This window comes from Rhinoderma darwinii, chromosome 6, assembly GCF_050947455.1.
Source record: "Rhinoderma darwinii isolate aRhiDar2 chromosome 6, aRhiDar2.hap1, whole genome shotgun sequence".
In the NCBI taxonomy this organism is placed as follows: domain Eukaryota; kingdom Metazoa; phylum Chordata; class Amphibia; order Anura; family Rhinodermatidae; genus Rhinoderma; species Rhinoderma darwinii.
The window spans coordinates 114,452,327-114,476,282 of record NC_134692.1 but is presented as its reverse complement, the minus strand read 5'-3'; the positions used below and the strand labels follow the sequence as shown (position 1 = coordinate 114,476,282).

Here is a 23,956-nt window from a genome sequence, read left to right as displayed (position 1 = left end):
AAGTAAAACGCCCAGTTGTCCATTAAGAAACTCATTAGCATAAAGCTAATATAGGTCATAACTCTGTCAAAAATCATTGTTTTTCAAAAAAAAATTCACTGCAGTAATCTACATTACAGCGCCGATCATATCATGCACAAGATAGGGCACTTATAATGTGGTGACAGAGCCTATTTAATGGGACCATGTATTACATAATAGGCCTTTTACCAACAGTTCTGTCTGGTATAACAGGGGATTTTAGCATCCAGACCGATCCGCTGAATGCTGGGGTGTTGTCTTGATAAGACACCTTCTTTAATTTAAAGGGACATATTCAGGTTCCCTTTAAACAGAAAAGTATATCCTGCACTAGTAATCTTCATTACATGACATGTCTACATTAGGATAATATTATTGTAGGAAGTTTTGGTTTCTGGTCTATCAGACCACCAACAGTTTTCATACTTCTTACAATAAAACAATGGAATCTGCGGTATCTTATTATGGCACTCACCGCTCTGATTGACAGATCTATGACAAAACAGGCTCTGCGTCAGCATGGGTTAAAATTATTGACACAAAGCCTCCAAATTTGACATAAAGTAAACTAAATGATGAAAACTGACACAAGCCTAGAGGATAAATATCCTAATGCATGCCACCAATTGTAAACCCCCTGCTGCATGCAGATATTGCTTAACATTGCTGAGATATGACAAGGTGCCTCTGGTAACGCTGCTCTGAGCATCCAGCTCCATCTTTATTTTGTTTAATCAGGCCTCCTCCACTCCTAAAATAAACTGGGCTGTCCTTATGTCTTTCCCAAATTAGAGAAAAATAGAATCTGTTCCCCGAGTCACTCTTATAACAGATTTTCTCCATTTTCCCTCGATTCTTCAGGTTAAATTTAGAAATGATGAAACACTGGCTGGTGAATCACATGTATCTATGTGGATATTTTTACTCTCTTTGGAATAAGAATTGTGTTTTTGTTTCTGGAAATTGCCTGTTTATTGGAAATGATCAGCTCTGCATGCGATCATGTCACCCCGCCGTTGTTGTGCATGAGACTCACAGCTGGTAGTTTACCAGTGGGCACCAGCCAAATGGCTGTCAAATGGCTAATAATATTTACATGACAAATATCCAGCCGCTGTCACTGACAACCACTGCTTCAGAAGACTAGGAGACCTCCGGTCATTCATCTGCACTGAACTACAATGTTTTGTATTATCTATTGCATGTGCATGCTGGGAGCAGTAGTTGATCAGCGGGTGGGCTGCAAAATAAATCCCAGCAACCTGTTTTCAAGCATTGCAAAGAAAGACAACTGTTCCCTGTTACTAAAATATGAAAAACAAATACTAGTCCATTTCTAGAAGATTTAACTGAATATTAAATGAAAGTCAAGCAGTTTTGCAAAGTGACACATTATCATGCAGTGTATTTCTCCTATGATCCATGTACCATATAAAAGGCAGTAAGAAAAAACAGCATCCCAATCTGTTCTGTTTAGTATTAGTTGTGTGGTACTACAGGTCCCAGCAAAGTATAGATTGATGCTGCTGGGCCCTAATTCAAAAGCTCTACCAGGGACCCAGGTACATGGATCTATATGCAAAAGTGGGTGCAGAGGCAGCAGTCACAACTGGGTCTGGGAATCTGAGGGGGACCATAGGCCGCTCTGCCAGATCAGAAGACCTCAGTTTTATAAATGGCACACAGTAGGTGGGGGACTCTGTTACAGAGTTGCGTTGGGGCCCTAGACCTTCAAGTTATGCCTCCTATAGTAAGATAGCTCTATATATATATGCCACCACAGAGCCGCACTGCCCATTTCTAGTACTGCATGCCCTTTTCTGTGACAGGGGTGTAAGGGGTTGATATTGCCCTATAAATAATGTGCCCATTACTGTCTGTGCCCCCCCTGTACCAGTCCCCCTTTCAATGACTTGAACTAATAACTGAGTGTGCGCCACTCCATGGTCTGGGACCGTTCTCTGAGTATTGCGCGGACCATTTTGCCTATCATGCCACTTGTTCATAATAAAACACGTTGGAACTGCAAATCTCTGTGACTTCTTGAAGAAGCATCCTCCTGGCCTTTGGGACCCAGTTAACTTCTGCACCTCTCACAGCTCTATCATTCGGTCAGGACTTAGGACTGACAGCACCATACACGGAGCTTCACTACCGTATTTTCCGGACTATAAGGCGCACATAAAATGTTGAGAATTTCTCAGAAATAGAAAGTGCGCCTTATAATCCGGTGCGCCTTATATATGAACCCGACAGTAAAGAGAGGGGTTCATACAGGATCCTTTACCTCTATCGTGGGCGGCAGGGGTCGGCGGCGGCATACCACAGCACACACCATGCTCCTCCCCCCCGTGCGCCTATGAATTTATTCTTCACTTGGGTTTTTACAGTATCCATAAATGGATTGAGCATTACGGCCACCGTAGTCAGGAGCCACACTGAGTGATACTTACAGCTCTGTAGGATCCTTGCAATATATCTTTGCTTTAGCGTTAACTATACCCACTACCCCAAAAAATGCCTCCTGTTAAGAGACATGCTTATGATGCAGGTTTCAAGCTTAAAGCTATAAGTTATGCAGTAGAGCATGGAAATAGGGCAGCTGCAAGAGAATTCAACATTAATGAATCCATGGTGCGTAAGTGGAGAAAACAAGAAGATGACCTCCGCCAAGTAAAGAAGACCAAACTGAGTTTCCGAGGAAACAAAGCAAGGTGGCCACAGTTGGAGGACAAAATAGAACAGTGGGTTATGGAACAGAGAAACGCATGTAGAAGCGTCTCCACTGTCTCTATTAGACTCAAAGCCACTGCTTTAGCACGTGACATGGAGATCAAGGACTTTCGAGGAGGTCCTTCATGGTGCTTTCGTTTCATGCAAAGGCGTCATCTCTCCATTCGCACCAGAACTACTGTGTGCCAGCAATTACCAAAGGATTATGAAGAGAAGCTGGCCATTTTCCGCACCTACTGCATAACCAAGATAAATGAAAAGAATATCCAGCCAGAACACATTATTAACATGGATGAGGTTCCCCTCACTTTCGATATCCCCGTAAACCGTACTGTTGAGAAAACAGGGACCAGTACGATATCTATACGTACCACAGGAAATGAGAAGTCATCTTTCACTGTAGTTCTCGCTTGTCAGGCTAATGGCCAGAAACTACCACCCATGGTAATTTTCAAGAGGAAGACTTTGCCTAAAGAAAATTTTCCTGCTGGTGTCATCATTAAGGCTAACCCAAAGGGCTGGATGGATGAGGAGAAGATGAGTGAGTGGCTGAGGGAGGTCTACGTCAAGAGACCGGGTGGCTTTTTTCACAAATCCCCATCCCTATTGGTCTGTGACTCGATGCGCGCCCACTTGACCGATACTGTCAAAGCCCAAGTGAAGAAAACTAATTCGGAGCTTGCTGTCATCCCTGGTGGATTAACCAAAGAGCTCCAGCCGCTAGATATCAGCATCAACAGGTCATTTAAAGTTAAATTGCGAGCTGCATGGGAGCATTGGATGACAGAAGGTGACCACACATTCACCAAAACAGGGAGGCAACGCCGTGCGAGTTATGCCACTATGTGCCAGTGGATCGTGGATGCCTGGAAGAATGTATCAGTCTCCAGTGTCATCCGAGCTTTCAGGAAGGCTGGAATCACCACTGAAGAGCCTAGCAGCAGCAACGAAACCGACTCGGATAATGAAGAGGAGGACCCCATGCTTGATGCCGAAATCGCCCAACTGTTCAACTCCGACACTGAAGATGACGGATTTGATGGATTTCTGGTGGAGGAATGAACTGAAAAAGTACGGTAAGGGTATGTGCACACACACTAATTACGTCCGTAATTGACGGACGTATTTCGGCCGCAAGTCCCGGACCGAACACAGTGCAAGGAGCCGGGCTCCTAGCATCATACTTATGTACGACGCTAGGAGTCCCTGCCTTGCTGCAGGACAACTGTCCCGTAGTATAATCATGTTTACAGTACGGGACAGTTGTCCTGCAGCGAGGCAGGGACTCCTAGCGTCGTACATAAGTATGATGCTAGGAGCCCGGCTCCTTGCACTGTTCGGTCCGGGACTTGCGGCCGAAATACGTCCGTCAATTACGGACGTAATTAGTGTGTGTGCACATACCCTTAACGTTTTGATTTGCAATTACAGCTGAACCAGTTGCAAGTTATTGTTAAAAAGTGTAATAAATTTTGACTTGCAGTCTGAGCAATGGTTTATTTAACGGTAATGTGCTGCGCCTTATAATCCAGTGCGCCTTATATATGAAACATGATTGCTTACAAGGCGCTCATAGAAAGTGCGCCTTATAATCCGGTGCGCCTTATAGTCCGGAAAATACGGTATTCATTTTAAATCAGTTCTCTAGTAGTCTAGGGAACATTCTTATATATACATCTCCTTGGATTCTCTTGTATGGTTTACAGTGCAGCAATGACCTATATATCCTTCACACTCCTCTATTCATACCCTACAATAATGTGATAGCGAATGCTGGAGTTTGCAGTTCTACTACAGTTGGAAAGATTCAGGTTGCCTGGTTCTTAGTCCCACAAGTTACTTTTATGGTTAAATGATATCAGTAGAGAACAGTCCACTAGAATTGTACTGTGGCTGCTGAAGATTGTAAACTTTGTTCCCATCATCTGTTTGTGTACATGAGGAAGGATGACTGGGTCTGGTGCAGCAGATCACCTTGTACTCACCTAAATCCCATCCCTCCCCATCTCTTGCCAGCACTCCATCCTTACTCACGACCCATGTCATCCCTCCCTCAGTCTCTACTCCTCCTATATCTATTCCTCCCCCTCCATCCTCCTCCTTCCCCCATCTCTCTCTCTCTTTTTACACTACTCTAACAAAGCAGAATCCCCTCTGCTTTCCTCGATTCCACAAGTGCAGAGCAGTTAGTGCTGCACAGAAACAGGCAGAGCTTACTGCAACATAGCAGAGCATCCTCATCATCACATCATCCTCCTCATCGTCACACCTTCCAGGTGAGGACTGCACGCACCATCTCTACTACTGGTGATGGACCTGGTCTGATGGGCTGAGACCTCTTGACTTCTCATCCTCATGGTTTTTCTTACTTGCCACTTTGGATCTTCCATATCAAGTTAAACTAAGGCAGCTACTTATCATGAAAGGAATTAGGGCAATATTCTATTACTTCCTAGTGGATCTCTTTACTTTACTGTGTGGCACGCAGGGGAAGAGTGGAGCTCACTTTGGGAGCACTGAAGTGGTATCAGATGTCAACCTGTCAAACCATGGAGATATAGAGTCTTCAGAAGCTCCTCAGACTGCTGAGGGTTGCAGGGGGTATTTTGATGTCATGGGGCAATGGGACCCTCCGTTTAACTGCAGTTCGGGGGATTTTCTCTACTGTTGTGGTACTTGTGGCTTCAGATACTGCTGTAAGTTCAAACACTCTAAACTGGATCAAAGCGTCTGCACAAACTATGATAGACCTATCTGGCTGCTACCAGGAAAGACACCCCCAAAGATTGATGACCCCCTGCACGACCCCACTAGGGATAAAACAAATTTGATTGTCTACATCATATGTGGAGTAGTAGCTGTTATGGTCCTTGTAGGGATATTCACTAAACTTGGACTGGAAAAAGCTCAAAGACCTCAGAGGGAAAACATGTCAAGGTATGTCACTCTTGACTGGTCAGTCTATGTCATGAAATCCAAAGCTTGTCATTTTTGATGCCATCATAATTATCAGACTCACCCCTGACCCATAAACACCATGACCAGGGTTCACTTTATACCTACTGTTGTCCACTAAGGGAGATACAGCTAGATCAATGTGAAGGAGGCTCAAAGAGCATTTAACAATATCGTATATCAATTGTTATCATGTACACCCAATATTTGGATGTACAATACACTGAGTTGTTAGGTACACACTCCATTACTGCATCCATGTGTATAAAGGTCAATTCCACCCACACTGTTTAAGCGTCTATTATAGTTTATTCCAACCTGTGATACAAAAATATTTACTACCCATACTGCTGAAATCCCGTTTACAATCCTGAATTTTAGGTTAATCTGAATCGGGCACGCATCTTGGAATTTGGCTCAGAAACCACAGATCTGCATCTTGTCTTAGAAATGGAAAGTGCAGGAAGCACCTGCTCTGTGGATGTCTGTGTGGATTTAGGTTAAACTCATTCTTCTTGTAGATGTTGCCTGTGAGCTGCGAGCTGCTCTTTTCTTCCATAGGGCTAACGCCACTAACATGTCATCATGGCTTAATTCTGAATAAAGGATTTAGGAAGCCATGCAGGGAAATAAGAAGTCTCTCCTTCCATGAACATATGTTGATGGTGGAAGATTGCCCCTATTTTTCTAGGTTACTCTCCTGCTGGTGACGATGATTACCAGGAGAAAGGGGGATACATAGGGTGACAAAAGTGGAGCACGGGGGAAAAGAGGGATGAGTAACTGGAACAGGACAGATACGGGGACAATGTCATCGATATACAAGGGCCAGTGGACTAGTACAGCAATGTGGACAGGAGCAATAGACAATAAGGAGAGGAGGAGACTCTGGAGGAGAACTACAAGGGACAAGTAACTGCCACTAAAGGAGATGGATACAGAGGGAGATTGTGTGGGCAGTAGGCGGGATGACAGTTTGGGATAAAAGCCTGTTTTCCCATCATCTCAACATTCAGATCATGTCAGCATCTGTGTGAAAACATAACATATTTTTAACTTCCCTGTTCCCTCTGATTCATTATGCTAATCTCCACCACATGATAGCAGATGGAGAGGAAAGGGTCTGACTTTTCTCACTGATTCTTAATTATATTATCTATCTATCTATCTATCTATCTATCTATCTATCTATCTATCTATCTATCTATCTATCTATCTATCTATCTATCTATCTATCTATCTATCTATCTTTTGTGATGATACCTGTGTGCACACTACCATTTTAAGGTGGCCATAGACACGCAGATAATAAGACTGATCCAACTGATAACCAGAGGTCAGAAAGACAATTAATGCATCCAGGGTGGCAAAATGATCTGTTATGACCTGTGTTAGATCTGTGTTAATCTATTCAATCAGTTGGAAAATATAGGAATTTTGAAATCTTTAAGGTTTTAAAATCATTCGTAGTTTTTAGTTAGTATTACCATCATTTTCAATTGTTATCAATAATTGGTCAATAACTTCCCATTTCATGCAATGCAAGTGTTAAATGAATCGAAATGATAGTCAAATGGAGAATATGATTATTATCAATATCTTTGCCTATAGGCAGCTTTTGCTCAAACATTAAGATAGGAATAGGTTTTTCTGATCGTGGCCAAATCTATATGTCTATGGACATATAGATATCAAAGGGCTGATGTATCTGATCAGTTCTAAGTTAGATAGAATTGAACCGTCTATATTCTGTCTGCATTGGAAATGCATGTGATCACACTAGATCAACACCAGTGCTACCTTCATACTGTCTGGAGCTGCAGCCCTTCATATAATCAGCACGAATGCTATTTATTATCAGCCTGGAAATTAATAAAAGCTTATAAATAAAAGTTGAAGTGATATTGAACTATTTATTGTGTTGCAGGTGTAGATTATCTAGATGGTGTTTTTCTTCATTCATTCCATATCAATTAAAATAGATCCATTGATTTTCCCTTCACATTGTTGATCTTTTTCCACTGGGAATTTTTTCCTTTGTAGACATTTTGATAAATGCCTTTTCTTCTCAGTCTAACTGTTACCATTCAGGGGTTTTCACTGGAGAGGAGAGGGAAATGTGTGGTGTGAATAGTTCTCTGTGGAATAGGAAAAAAAACACATTTATATAGATGTGAAATGCAATGGAGTGAGGTTTTCATAGCCGGAGTCCCCAGCATTTCAAATCCGTGTCCTTCCACTTACAAATCTATTGAGCTTGTCATTGTTCCGTATCACAAACACCAACGTGAAGTCATATTGTTTTTGAATCCTATATCTTAGATCAGAATCATGGCCTGTTTTAAGTTCTCTCTGTTATTATTGGTTGGCATTAAAGGCTATGTAAACCTTCAGTGTGTTTTGTGCAACTTTATAATTCGTTTTTATTGAAAATTCTTTTCACTTTTTGAGATACAGCTGCTTTGTATCCTGTATACAGAGCAGCTGTATCGTGCGCTAAGACCTGAATCTGTCAGGTCCGGAGGACTGATGGGTTCAGTGTCAGCGGGTCCTTCGTGTCTCTGACATGCATGATCCACCAGTAATAGATCACATCTAAGTTATGAACTTAGATGTGATCGGTAACAGCTCGATCCTGCGTGTCAGGGACACGAAGGACCCGCTGACACTGAAACCATCAGTCCTGCGGACCTGACGGTTACAGGATTCAGCGTGAGATACAGCTGCTCTGTATACAGAATACAAAGCAGCTGTATCTCAAAAAGTAAAAATAATTTTTGATAAAAATTTATTATAAAGTTGCACAAAACACACAGATTGACCTATTTATTTTATTTTTTTTAAATAAAAGACAATTGCTTTCAAAGGTTTACATAGCATTTAAGACAGGGTAATGTAAGGTGTAAGAAACCATGATCATGGTTGGCATTTAGAGGGCAACTAATTTGATTTATGATTTATGCAAATTATATCCAACACAACTACTATTCTGGGCATGAAACAACTTAGTTTAGAGCCCCAGTGTCACAAAAAGATGATACAGGATAATTTACTGTATCCAATACCAGGACCCTTTGTAACTAATTCAGTGGAAAAAAATACTCTAGGTAAAAATCGGTTTTATTTCTTATCCGTTTCTAGTTGCTGCTGGGTATGATACCAAGTAAATGGTGGCAAAGCAACTGGTCCTCATTGGTCAATACTGAGAAATGTTACCAATAATGATCATGTCATGTTATAAGATGGTCCATTTATATCCATACCAACCAACATCTGAGATGGCTAAAGAGGGACAATTCAGTTGTGATTCCCAGAATACCCATTCTTCCAATGCTTTCAAAAGAACTACAGAAAACTATACCCCACATAGTCTCCAGATGGAAATGGTACAAAAATAGTTACCAAAATATATTATAGATATCAAACTACAGAAATATATTACAAAAAACAATAACTAAAGAAACATAAATGCCAATGTACATTCCGGAGTTACGTAGGTCTAGACTTTTTTGGGCCAATTCCTGAATTAACTAAATACAGATTCACAGTTTGGATGAAATGTGAATCTGAAGGCAGAAGGATGTTTCATGTCATAAAACTACTCAATAAGAAATAGTAATACTAACCTCTGTAATACATTAATAGTTTACTTGTCCACGTGGAGTACTCTTTTAATGTTTGTTATGTCATGGAAATTATAGCCATGGACAATACTTGTATGGTTGATGCCAGTCCAATGATATATTTTCTGTTGCTTTCAGTAAATAGTGCCAAAATATTCTAGGGAAAGCGATCATCATTATTTACATCAGTCCCTGTCTCCGATGGGGCTCACAATCTAAAGTCCCTATCTCAAACAAACACACTACGGCACATTTTTTGGAAAGCCAACTAACCTGCCACTATGTATTTGCAGTTTGGGATGAAAACTAGAGTACTCAGAGAAAACCCATGCAAACATGCGGAGAACATATGATCTACATGCAGATGTTGCCCTTGTTCGGATTCATACCCAGGACCCTAGAGCTGCAAGGCAACAGTGCCAACCAATGAGCCACCGTGCTGCCCATTATCAAACACCACATTGTCTGAAAACTGACATAATATGTAAAATAACTTCTATAGTCTAAGCATCCAAACCAAAAGACAACAAATACTATACAAAAATGTAGGTCTAGGGTCATGATGAGATGTGTAAATTGATTTTTCCCATTTATCATTTTGGATCGGCAGACTTCGATAAATAGAATCTCAAATTATTAACTCTGTAGCCTCGATACGTATATATGAATATAGCTATATATAAATATATATATATATATATATATATATATATATATATATATATATATATATATATAGCAGAAAAAGAAATGGCGACAGCACACTGCGAACACCAATGCAACCTAAACCACTAAATATAAGCAGATATGCATTACTGCTAAATCCACTTATAATAGGGAGGTTCTTAGTGCACATTTTGATCAAAAAGTGTTTGCCCACCTGCCACGACAAGACGACCTCTGTAAGGTGGGGACCAACTCTACACATACACCCAGAACTGGGACTAAGCCTACATATATATCTGGGGATGGTAGGAACCAGCATTAAACTAATTAAAATCACTTAAATTCTTAAGATGACATACATATTTACAATTTTGTCAATTTTGTAAGTGTAAATTCTCTCTTTGAAGATTCAACTTGAAGACAGATAGTCACTAAAAGAAGCTAAGTATTACTTCATCAAGTTTCACAGGATTGTTACAGGCTCCTTAGCAAACATTTGACATTACCATTATGATACCTGATGTGATGATATGAAAAACGTAAGGTTCTCTGCAGTCTTCTAAAATTACGTTATTACGCACATCACACAGCTGCCGATGGAGACCATCAATACTAAGACGTCCACCTCTGAGTAACATATTACTAAATACTAATCTATTGAGGTATGGACATGGTTTGGTGGTTGGATAGGATGATTTCTGCTGGAACTATCCCTGTATCTTGTTGAGTTGTAGGATCCTACTGTTTGAGGGACCAGATCTTGTGGAATCTTATAGTTGTTCTCTGGGATATATCCTATACGCTATCTAAATACCAGAAATATCTGTTTCAGTCTACATTACGCATGAAACATCGTCTGTGGTCTTCTTCTGCTTGCTGTAGTAAGCAACTGGTAGTCTTTAAAACCCATCTAGACATAAGACTGATTGAAGAGTAATTGAAATCCGGAAATATATGATCCTAGCTCTCTGGTATGCTGAAGGGAAAATCTTTGTGTTGGTACCTTTAGGCACCAGACTATAGATATAGGTTTGTAAGGACTCAAATGTCAACAATGCCCATCGGACAATCCATAGGAGGCTACAAGTAGGTTTCATGTAGGTTCAAAAGGTGAACCCAATGTACTTCCAGTTGGAATGCACACAGGATTATACAGTATATTAGTCAATTTCATTATATGAATTTCCCTAAGGACAGGGAAGCTCCACAAAATGAAATTACGTGTAACTTCTCTGCAGCCCTTGAATAAGCTACAGGCTGTTTTATTCTGCTCTATAGGCAAAATGTAGACATCACACATATCTAAAAGGTGTTTTCAAAGGATAATCTAAAAAAAATAGATTTTTCTATGTCTGCCCTTATGTAATTTGACATTGGCCTGATTTCAAAGTAAGTTTTTTAGATGTTGTTGTATGTATCAAGGCACAACATAGGCAAAACCTTTTGGAGTTAGTGACACATAATTCATAGCATCTATCTATCTATCTATCTATCTCTCTCTCTCTCTCTCTCTATCTATCTATCTATCTATCTATCTATCTATCTATCTATCTATCTATCTATCTATCTCTCTCTCTCTCTCTCTCTCTCTCTATCTATCTATCTATCTATCTATCTATCTATCTATCTATCTATCTATCTATCTATCTATCTATCTATCCATCCATCCATCCATCGTCATCAATCCAATACAAAATGGCTACTTTTAATGTTTCTTTTTGGAAACATTCCATCATCATCATCATCTTTTAAACCATTGCATACACAGTGCACCTACATTGATGTACTACGATGTACTGTACAGGACTAGTTGTGCGCGTCACAGCTGTGTGCTTATTGACCTAGAGCAGCTTCCAAGTACAATGTTCACACTTCTGTTGTAAAGCAATTTTATGTGTCTTATTCCCATCATTGCTGTTTGATAGAGTAGCTGGTACATATAAAATGATGCACCAAATTGTACATTAGCAGCAGAAAACCCCTTTTTAATAGGCTACATCAACCGTAAATCTGCAGTTTAAAGTGGAGTCATTTGTTGTCAGCCTTTTAGTGTACTGGTGGGCTCTGAAGCTGCCAAACACAGTGGTGACTAATTTATACATTACTCCGCTTACTTTGCTCAGTTGTTAAATACAGTTTGGTTACGTTCTAAGCCGTTCATGTATTATTCTCACATCAACTCAAACAAATTAATACAATTAAAGGTATTCTAAGATACTTTCCAGAAAGGAATTGCCATTTGGGACCTGCTTGACTTACACTTATACGTGAATATCAATCAGATCCCACAGCCGTTAATGTGTTGTCTGTGGCAAATGACATCAGAAAGTTTCCGGCTGAAATTCCAATTGAAGATTTGCAATGAAAGTCGATTAAGTGACAATCAATTGTGTAACTCGGATGTGTTTTATTCTTTTCCGTAAGACTGCATGTACTAACAGAGCGATCATGTTCTTATAATTTACACATTCTTGACATCTGAAAGTTCTAGATGTACTAGACTAGAAATGTTATCAGACATGTCAGTACATCATTTTTACTCTCATCACATTTCATGCAGTACATCATTCACAGTTATGGGAGAGCCCTAATAATAGGGTCACCCATTACACTATATTTACAACTCTACAACCCCTATCTCGAGATGGTAACTCAATGCTTGTTCACCTCTTGAAGTAGTGAAGAATGACATAACCTTCAGGCCAGACCCCTCTTCCTTGGATCCTTCTTAAAATCAATGAAATTACGAGTGCCAAGAACACATGACACAATAGACCCCACGTCAACATGAATTCACTCAGTAGGGGGCACGGCTATTATGTTGCTCAAAGCATCACGTGAAGAGTAATGATATCAGCCCAGCATACAAGAAAAACATAAAAAGTAGAATTAATGGATGTTGTTTAAAGCAGTGCTGGCCAAAAGAATAGATTCCAGAGATGTAAACTGAAGCTGTTGCCCTCTGTGGCGGTCTATAGGATATTTAGGCTCACTTGATGATGACACCGGTTACACAATGGTCAAACCACATGTAAAACCATTCACATGGTTAAATGCAAGAATAGAAGGATTTTCTATATTTTAGAGATAGTATACCATTAGGATGATACATATTGCGCACTATTTACTCCCCATTATGCATATCTTTATACAATAGATGGGAATGGGTTTTTCCATTGATGTCTTTAATAATGATGTAAATAATAAATTTATAATTGGTGCGATCTGACACCAGGAGAAAGTTACATATAAGAAACCACCTTTGGTTTCCTTGCATGTAAAAACTGAGAGAGGAAAGGACCACAGTGTAAGGGGGACATAAGGAGATAAGTAATTGCTGGGGCCGTGGTTAACACTGGGGAGCATAGTGGCTGGATATTGGGGCACCTTGTTGCTATCACTGGGGGGGGGGGGGGGGTCATTGTGAATGGCAATAGGAGGCATTTTGGCTAACATTTGGAGGAAGCATTTTGCCAAGAATTTGGGGGCTCACTGTGGCTGGTACTGAATGTGCAGTGTACAGAATTGTGTTTTTATATGGTCACAGCACTTAAAGTAGATTTTACTTTATCCCATATATAAACTTTTATAGAAAAGGAACATAAACATGTAAAATACATTCAATCCAGATGATGCTCAAGATGCACTATTTCAGCCACAATGAAATACATAAATAACTTTATATATATATATATAGCAAAAAAGAAAGCAGCAGCACTCACACAGAAAGCCAGGCTTGATAAAGATCCTATTGTAGGATTGAAACGTTGCTGTTGTATCTGGAGTGAATAAACCACCACTTTTTTCATATTGGAGTGCTGCAAAGTTTCTTTTTCTATATATATATATTCTTTTTTTTGTTTAGGATTTACACATTTGCAAAAGCTGCACCAAACTTGCACTCTGTGTACAAGGCCTTTATGGCGTATTCCCATCTTAAGAAATGATGGTATATCGCTAAGATTGGGGGGCAGTCTCGCTTCTGGGACACGGGATCCTGGGAGGTGCAAATTTATTAAAGTAAACTGTAAAATGGTGTTGTACGATAGACATTGGTTTTAAGCGATAGTCCATTAAACCTAAATATGATATCAGAACTAGAAATAGTAAGGTTTGAAATGGGACATATAGAACTAATGTAATTAATTTATGTCAAACGCTGTTTCTTACCGAGTCTAATAGTACATGTAAAAATATGTCCGTCATATTCTATTTTACTGCTCTGCAGAAGGCTGGCATATTAAGACCGACATGTTTCTCTAAATAAACTGACAAACAGCATCATAAGCTTGTTATGCAGGAATACACTGTGCATAATATAGAAGCAGATGTAGTGATGAAAATGCTGCTCATTTCTACTGTTCTATGGCATTTTGACTTGTACCAGATTCCACTAGGAACAGGTAGGTATTGAATGTAAGCAAAGCTACAGTATGCCAACGTAATATTACAGGGTTGTCTCACAACGAGGACCACTTTTTAATAGAAGCCTGTCTGGATCCAACTTCTCCAACACCCAACGATCAGCTGTATGGGAAAATTGTGTTTGCCCATACATTTCTCCTGCAGCGTCCAACACCGAAATGTATCATTAATACCGGCTGCGCAAATCAATGACTGACAATAGAATGCATAAACGGGCCGAGTCTGCCAGGACAGGAGCCATATTACTTAGCAGCTCCCTGTTTTATAGAAAAGGGTACTGAGCGAAGGACCCCCTCTGTGACTTCCATATGCCCCAATAGGGCATATGTACATGGGATGCTATTATAAGACAACCCTTTAGATCAGGGGTCATCAACCTTTGGCACTCCAGCTGTGTTGAAACTACAATCCCCAGCATGTCCTGGCAGTTTTTGGCTGGAATAATAAAGCCTTTGGTTCTCAGGACATGATGGGAGTTGTAGTTTCATAACAGCTGGAGTGCCGAATGTTGCTGACCACTGCTGTATGATAATTCTTTGTATAAGAAATTCACGTCTCGTTTTTATTCTACATCTGATGTGCGTGTTTTAAGATGAGCAAACAGCGTCAAAACGTGTTCCACAGCGTGTATATTGATTTCTATGGTCAGGACAGATTCCCTAATATTGTAGTTTGTGCTTACGTTGTATCCTTTCTTTTTCCATGTCCTGAAAAGCGTAGTCTACTACGCTTTTCAGTACTTTTCCAAAACCTATACGTTTTTATTTGTATTAAAGTCAATGGCGACGTATGTACGACGTATGCAATATTAAACCCTACCTTTGCATACGTAAAATTTATACGTTTTTGTAACCTTAAATGGGAAATCTTGACTTTACAGTTTGATTTAGCTAAAGAACAAAAAAAAGTATAAGTTATTATAAGTAAGAACGGACACAAACGTATAAAAACGTATACGACGTATGCCACAAAAAAAAACTTGAGCATATGTTACAAATGCATACGAATTTGTAAGTTTAAAAATTTATACGTCGTCGTATAACTCAAATGTGTGCACAAAACGAGATCTCAACTGAGCCTAAGTAAGGAGACACAGGTATTCTGATGAAAACATTGATAGATAAATAAATATGTTATGTGGAAAAAAATCCAACCATAATTACAAAATGTTTTTGTGGGATTGTAAAGGTCAAAACGGAGAAGTAAAGAGAAAAAATATATATATTTTTTTTTTTTACTAGAGACCTTGCCAATGATTTAGAGTGCAACATTTCCATATCTGCAGATTATACTAACCTATGTATAGCAATTGACAGGTAAAGTAATACTTTGCAAATGAATTTAGAGAAATTGGAACATCTGTCTGAAAATGCCAAATGAGATATAAGGTGGATAAATGTAAGGTTATACACTCGGGACATATGTCCTTATTACATATTAAATTAGATACAAACATGGAAAAAGACTTGGAAGTAAAAATGGACTATAAGGGTACAGTCACATGTGGCAGATTTTGTTGCAGAAATTTCAACGACTGACAGTCAGAACCATTCATCTGAATAGGGCTGTTTCTGCAGCAGTTGCCTGGATTTCTAAAAGTCTTAATTTTAAGATGAATGAAACTGATTATTATTTGCAGAAACAAAATCTAGTGTGTGTGAATTCCCTCTAAAGGGAGTTGTGCAACCAGTGCCAGGCAGCTGCTGCTAAAACAACTAAAATCATGGTAAGCATTTAATTGAGGCGTGAAGAAACATTTGGCCACCTTATTACTATATTAAATATATTTAAGTTCAATATATTGGGTTTTCTTGTGACCTTATATATTCGGGCCTCTGACTCCAACAAGTAGGCCTCCTCTATGTCTATAGGAAAGAAGGTTTTGGTATTAAACGTTAAGGAAGCTATGCGTTGTTTCGGGCTAAAGTGATGAAATTGGCTACTTTGAATCTATTCTTATTTCCAAATTTGGAGTGAGGAGGAATGTTTTCTCTTACATGAGTACAAACTCGGAATTATCTTTTTTAGGATTTTTGTTTTTACCTTGCTCTGGATCAATGGCATAAAACTTATGGATTGAACTTGATGGACTTTTTCAACCTCACTAATGTCGTAAGATAACAAGACCTACTCTTCAGCCAAGTCTTGCCATAATGTATTTTATCCCTAAAATCTGAGAGATATTATCTCATATAACAATTGGGCTGGTTGGAGAGTAGAATCAAGGACTGCACATCCACAATATTAATCAATGAACATGGACAAGAGGTTCTTAGTTAACATTTTGACCAAATTCTATAAGCCCACTTGCCAATTCACGGCGACCTCCGATAAGTAGGTCCCTACTCTATTGGCTGCAGCACCCCACGGCGGCAGAGGGAGCAACCCAGAGGCCCAGCAGCACCCCTGCTACCAGGCCAAGCCGCCTTGGCTATGGGCTACATCCCCCCACAAGTGCAGCACCACAGCAACAGACACCACCATACAGCACCACAACAAGTGAACAAGATGGAATGAACTCACCTTTAGATGTGCCCCCAGTGGCCAACTGAGAGCACAAGAGCAGAAACACTTTTCCTTAATTAAAATCAGAGCAGAAACACTTTTCCTTCATTAAAATCAGCTGGGTTAAAAGCGTGAAGTGCAGGTACCAGAAATTGCAAAAAAGGGAAAGAATTAATAAATAGAGTAGGGACCTACTTATTGGAGGTCGCCATGAAGTGGCAAGTGGGCTTATACAATTTGATCAAAATGTTAACTAAGAACCACCTGTTCATGTTCATTGATTAATATTGTGGATGTTTTTGTGGATGTTTTTTTTACGTGCCGATTCCGGAAAACAAGGCGTAAAAAAACGCCCCGTCGGAACAGAACGCCGTATTTCCCATTGAAATCAATGGGCAGAGGTTTGGAGGCGTTCTGCTTCTATTTTTCAGGCGTCTTTCGAGGCCTAAACGCCCCGAAATACGCCTGAAAACACTCCCTGTGAACATACCCTAACAATTACTTTTTAAAAGCAACTGTAGGGTCTAAAATTCCCCAAATCTTTAGTAAATTATGCACCAGACAGACTTTGAATGAAAATCTCCAGGATTACATTTTATCCTTCTGCAGTTGTCAGGTGCCTGGGCACTTATATCTGGGTTTAATTTGTCATATTTCTAAAATTTTACTTTTTAAACCTTCCTTTTATTTTTTGTGCATTACAGGTCTGATATGGTTTGTGTCTGATGAACAATGTGTGTCTGTCTATCCACTGCTGAATGTGACAAATCCTTGAGCGGAGCAGCAATGCTTTATAGCGGGATGACGGCAGCGATGTATCAGACACGCAGTTTGCAGAATAGGATGTCAAATAGAGAGAATTTTCTCCTTCAAATTTTAGATTCATCGTCTCCAAATAGTTTAAAAAACATTATCAAAAGAAAAAAAGCACAGTCTAAGACATAAAAACATGTCAGTAAAACCCAACAAACATCGCAGTAACACAGCATGCGGTTACCACATGTATTTGATATTTGATTCCCTTCATGTATCACTTTGGAGATACTTTGCATAAATGAATAATGAACATTTAAATTATATTTCACTAATAGACTGTAATGACTCTGAAATGTTCCCATGGTGTCTGGTGTAATTTAAAAGAAGTTAGATGACCTTATATTTTTGGCAGATCCCGCTGATTCCAGCAGGATTTGTAGACGATCTACTGTCTACTGTTGATGGGCCTGGAAAATCATGGGGATGCTATTAAGAGAAACATATGTCACCAGGTCGGATTTTTATTTTCTGATCACATTGTTTTCCGGAAGATAAAGTGTATCGGAGCTCCTGTATACAGTAGATTGCTATTGATTCACAGGAATCTACGTACAAGCATACAAATATCAAAACATCTATTAAAACTCTATCTACGTGATACTTATCCCTCCATTTGTTATGATGGTTTATGTTTTTAAACAGTCTTAGACCTTGTTCAGACGACAAGGATAATCGGCCATGTGACAGACTTTTATTTAACGCATTATAACGTAACTGTACGTGATAAGAGTTAATGGGAAGTATGGAGCGAGGTCACGGGCGGAGCGCACTCCATACACAGCGTGTGACGGCTGTGTTACACAGCCGTCACCTCACTGCAACGGGCGGAATAAGGAGGATGCCTCCTCAAACAAGCCATCGTGCCCCCCACGACATGATCGGCCGGTTGTTATGGCAGCCTGGGGGCCCAACATATGCCCCCAGGTACGCCATCTTTGTACTCCTTTGAAGCTCTGCCTCCGGCAGATCATGTGTATGTCCACTTTGAATTGCATTTTAATCTTTGTTGTTATCATTGCACACACAGGATATATCAGCCTATAATATGTAACTATTTATAAATCTATAATATCCTTCAGCATATACTGTTCTACAATGGTGCCCTATTCCATAAATTGCTTATATTTGCCTCAATTGGACACTTCATATTGAAATAACATCAGTGCCAGTAAATGTAATATCTTTTTAATATATCAACTATACTTGGATAATTGTCAGAAATTAGGTTACCGCAAATGTCACAGTACTGTGTGTCACCTACAGCAGAAAAGAAAGCAACACAAACAGTGAGCACTATGGAGACTGCAAAGAATCGGGGCCTGTGAGCAGGTACACAGAGGTGGCAGTCACACCTGGGCCTATGTACCTAAAGGGGCCCCGAGGCCCTTCTGCAACACATAAGAAGGCACCAGTAATATAAATGGCACATTGGACATGAGGGAAGGGGGATGTAACAGGTTTTCCATTTTTCTTCCCTCACCCCTGCCTGGAAGAAAACAAGTCAGGCTGGTTTTAGAAGCAGTTGCGGAAGATCTATAACTAAGTTGTGAGGACACATGCTTGAACTAGAATATATCAGTGTATAAAAGTCTTGTTTGAATGTTGATCCTGTCGGATTGCCACTTGGGTTCAGGAGGGACATTTTTCATTTTAAGGGCAGATTGGTTAATGACTTATGTATTTTTTTTTAACCTTCTACTGGATCAATAGGAGTAAAACAAAGTTCTATAGTTTACCCATATCCCATCCATTGGTGTACTAAATGGACATACACTACTGTTCAAAAGTTTAGGGTCACTTAGAAATTTCCTTATTTTTGAAAGAAAAGCACAGTTTTTTTCAATGAAGATAACATTAAAGTAATCAGAAATACACTCTATACATTGTTAATGTGCTAAATGACTATTCTAGCTGCAAACGTCTGGTTTTTAATGCAATATCTACATAGGTGTATAGAGGCCCATTTCCAGCAACCATCACTCCAGAGTTCTAATGGTACATTGTGTTTGCTAACTGTGTTAGAAGGCTAATGGATGATTAGAAAACACTTGAAAACCCTTGTGCAATTATGTTAGCACCGCTGTAAACAGTTTTGCTGTTTAGATGAGCTATAAAACTGACCTTCCTTTGAGCTAGTTGAGAATCTGGAGCATTACATTTGTGGGGCGATTAAACTCTCAAAATGGCTAGAAAAAGAGAGCTTTCATGTGAAACTCGACAGTCTATTCTTGTTCTTAGAAATGAAGGCTATTCCATGCGAGAAATTGCCAAGAAACTGAAGATTTCCTACAACGGTGTGTACTACTCCCCTTCAGAGGACAGCACAAACAGAGTAGAAAGAGAAGTGGGAGGCCCCGCTGCACAACTGAGCAACAAGACAAGTACATTAGAGTCTCTAGTTTGAGAAATAGACGCCTCACAGGTCCTCAACTGGCAGCTTCATTAAATAGTACCCGCAAAACGCCAGTGTCAACGTCTACAGTGAAGAGGCGACTCCGGGATGCTGGCCTTCAGGGCAGAGTGGCAAAGAAAAAGCCATATCTGAGACTGGCTAATAAAAGGAAAAGATTAATATGGGCAAAAGCACACAGACATTGGACAAGATTGGAAAAAAGTGTTATGGACAGACGAATCGAAGTTTGAGGTGTTTGGATCACACAGAAGAACATTTGTGAGACGCAGAACAATTGAAAAGGTGCTGGAAGAGTGCCTGACGCCATCTGTCAAGCATGGTGGAGGTAATGTGATGATCTGGGGTTGCTTTGGTGCTGGTAAAGTGGGAGATTTGTACAAGGTAAAAGGGATTTTGAATAAGGAAGGCTATCACTCAATTTTGCAACGCCATGCCATAGCCTGTGGACAGCGCTTGATTGGAGCCAATTTCATGCTACAACAGGACAATGACCCAAAGCACACCTCCAAATTATGCAAGAACTATTTAGGGAAGAAGCAGGCAGCTGGTATTCTATCTGTAATGGAGTGGCCAGCGCAGTCACCAGATCTCAACCCCATAGAGCTGTTGTGGGAGCAGCTTGACCGTATGGTACGCAAGAAGTGCCCATCAAGCCAATCCAACTTGTGGGAGGGCCTTCTGGAAGCATGGGGTGAAATTTCTCCCGATTACCTCAGCAAATTAACAGCTAGAATGCCAAAGGTCTGCAATTCTGTAATTGCTGCAAATGGAGCATTCTTTGACGAAAGCAAAGTTTGAATGAGAAAATTATTATTTCAAATAAAAATCATTATTTCTAACCTTGTCAATGTCTTGACTATTTTTTCTAGTCATTTTGCAACTCATTTGATAAATATAAGTGTGAGTTTTCATGGAAAACACAAAATTGTCTGGGTGACACCAAATTTTTGAACGGTAGTGTATGTCTTTTTTCAACCATACTAACTATGTATCTCTGTAACTATGAATGCAGATTAGGAGGAAAAAGTTGATGTGCATAGAGCTAAGAGTTGTGTAAGAATGTTTTTTTGCTCAAGAGTTAGGCTAGGAGCTGTTCCCTGAGGTCGTCTGTCATAGTGAATATATCTGTTTCTAAAAGCACCTTACACTGTAGCTGAAGATCACGAGTATCCTTTAAAGGGTGGCCTAGGTACGTCCCGGTCCATTGTTGTCAAGGCAATAAAACTCAACTTTACTAGGCCGGTGTTCATGGCCCACTCGGCCACAGCACGAAAATCAATAGCTCTTCTCAATACGAGTGGCACAGTCTTAGACGCCGGTCAGGCAGGCGGATTATTGTTGGCTGGCTCACTTGCTCACAGAGTCCAGGACGCTCCTTCCTGATGCAGGGGTTGGTCTGGCAATTTCAAGCCTATTAGGCTACAACTGGCTGCAGTGTTCTTGTTACATTGTACTCATGGGAGTGCTCCTGCCCATACCCACCACTGCTCACATGACTCTTACACACCACAGGAAGGCTCCTGCCCATCACTTAGGCCCAATAAAAAGGCCATCGCTCCTCTAGCTGCTACACAGCTCACTCTCTACAGTCATCACCCTCTAGCAGATCTATAGACAGGTTCCACCTCTCATCTACCCTAACACTAAATACTGGCTTGGCGGAAACACTGCATTTTATAAAACAGGTGCTGCCCCCAGCATCAGGACATGGCATAGCAACACTGACAGTCCCCGTTATGTGCAGCATGGAATTTAGCAAACATGGCGCCAAGCAGAGGGGTAACTAAGTAAGACTGGGCCCCATAGCAAACTTTTGACTGGACCCCCCTCCCCTGGGTGCCACACACACACACACACACACACACACACACACACACACCGACACACACACACACACACACACACACACACACCTTGTAGATAGTGCCCCCGGTAGATTGTGCCATACAGCCCCCTGTAGATTGTGCTAAACAGCCCCCCCTGTAGATTCTGCCATACAGCCCCCTGTATATTCTATCATACAGCCCCCTGTATATTCTGCCATACAGCCCCCTGTAGATTCTGCCATACAGCCCCCTGTAGATTCTGCCATACAGCCCCCTGTAGATAGTGCCATACAGCCCCTGTAGATAGTACCATACAGCCCCCCTGTATATTCTGCCATACAGCCCCCTGTAGATTCTGCCATACAGCCCCCCTGTAGATAGTGCCATACAGCCCCCCTGTAGATGGTGCCATACAGCCCCCCTGTGTATAGTGCCATACAACTCCCCGTAGATAGTGCCATACTGCGCTCCATAGATAGTGCCATACAGCCCCCATGTAGATTCTGCCATACAGCCCCTGTAGATTGTGCCATATAACCCACTCTGTAGATTATGCCATACAGCCCCCCTGTAGATAGTGCCATACAGCCCCCTGTAGATAGTACCATACAGCCCCCCTTGTAGACAGTGCACCCCACCTCCCCTTGCAGATAGTGCCAACACATCCTCTTGTAGATAGTGCCATACAGCCCCCCCCCTTGTAGACAGTGCGCTCCAAACAAATAAAACAAAAATGTTTTACTTATCTCGTGATGAATGGAACTTCCCCACAAAATTCTCAATGCCACGGGATCCTTGCGTAGGCCGGCATTATCCAGTGACATCATCATGGCGGCCTGCGCAGGGATCCTGTCCCTGATAGACTGCAGACTGAATGTCGCCTGTAGCCTAGTAAATGGCAGAGCAGGGAGATACCTCCGTGCTATGCCGTAGGATTCAAAGTTATCCTAAGGATGCAGATACTATTGAATGTGGAGTTACTACCGCTGTAGCAGCCATAGCGGATGCTAGCAGCCCCAACTGGCATAGGGGGGCCGCGCTAGCGGGCAGCATGGCCCCCTCATGCTGCGGAAACCATAGCAGCCGCTATGGCTGCTATGGCAGTAGTTACGCCACTGGCGCCAAATAATTTAGACCAGCCAGTGAGCCAGCCATCAAACGCCTGTAAAGACATAAAGTTACAGTGCATTAACATAACAGCAGCACAACATAAGTACATCAACAACATAGGTATAATAGTACAGTAGGAGGGCTTGGCCACTCCTTCAGTGGGACACCACGTAGGGGAATAAAAACAGCACAAAAGCACAAAATTATTAGCTGTTAAAGACACAGTGCTCCAATAAATATACATATACTGACATATGCATAACATATACAATTGGGGCAGCAAGTCCCTTTAAGGGTTGGAAAGTCTCCCCCACAGCCTGACCATTATTTCTGAGAAACCAAGAATCCAATCAGACATTGCAATATCTGCTAAAAAGCGGTAACAATATAAATCCCACAAGTCTTAGCGTATATAAGGGAACCGGAGAACATACTACTGGTTGCCCTGCTAACCTAGCAGTTTAAGTACTTGTACCACCACAAATACTTAAGTCATCATGGCCTTTACAACATGCCAGATTGCAAGCAGTGCTCTTGGTAGGCAATAACAGCCGAAACAAACTGTGAGGCTTGAGGAAATCCTTTAAACCAATCATTGTTGAAAGAAATTGTATGTTTCATATGAAGTTTACAATGACTCATTGTTTGCGCTGACACACTGGCACAGTTCCAGAGCTCCAGGTTCTCTGGATATATTGTTTGTTTTGAAATTAAATTTACCAAGTAAGCCATATCTGACTCGGGTAAGTGAGCAGGCACAATACTGTTGTTAATTTTATGTCTCCGGTTACAAGTTTCATTTGATAAATTTAGTTAACTGTATATTACGAGAACAAATGCAGAATTCTGGAGGGGGTCAAAAT

At 40.7% G+C, this 23,956-nt stretch overlaps 1 protein-coding gene across 1 annotated transcript in view; it reads left to right on the top strand.

The window, feature by feature from the left end:
• Positions 1–4,907: 4,907 nt before the first annotated feature.
• SHISA9 (shisa family member 9) overlaps positions 4,908–23,956 on the top strand; it is a 315,516-nt gene continuing 296,467 nt past the window's right edge. The window contains exon 1 of the mRNA XM_075830134.1: positions 4,908–5,691. Within this exon, the coding sequence (XP_075686249.1) occupies positions 5,174–5,691 (518 nt within the window). The 5' untranslated portion in view covers positions 4,908–5,173. The remainder of the gene's footprint in view (positions 5,692–23,956) is intronic.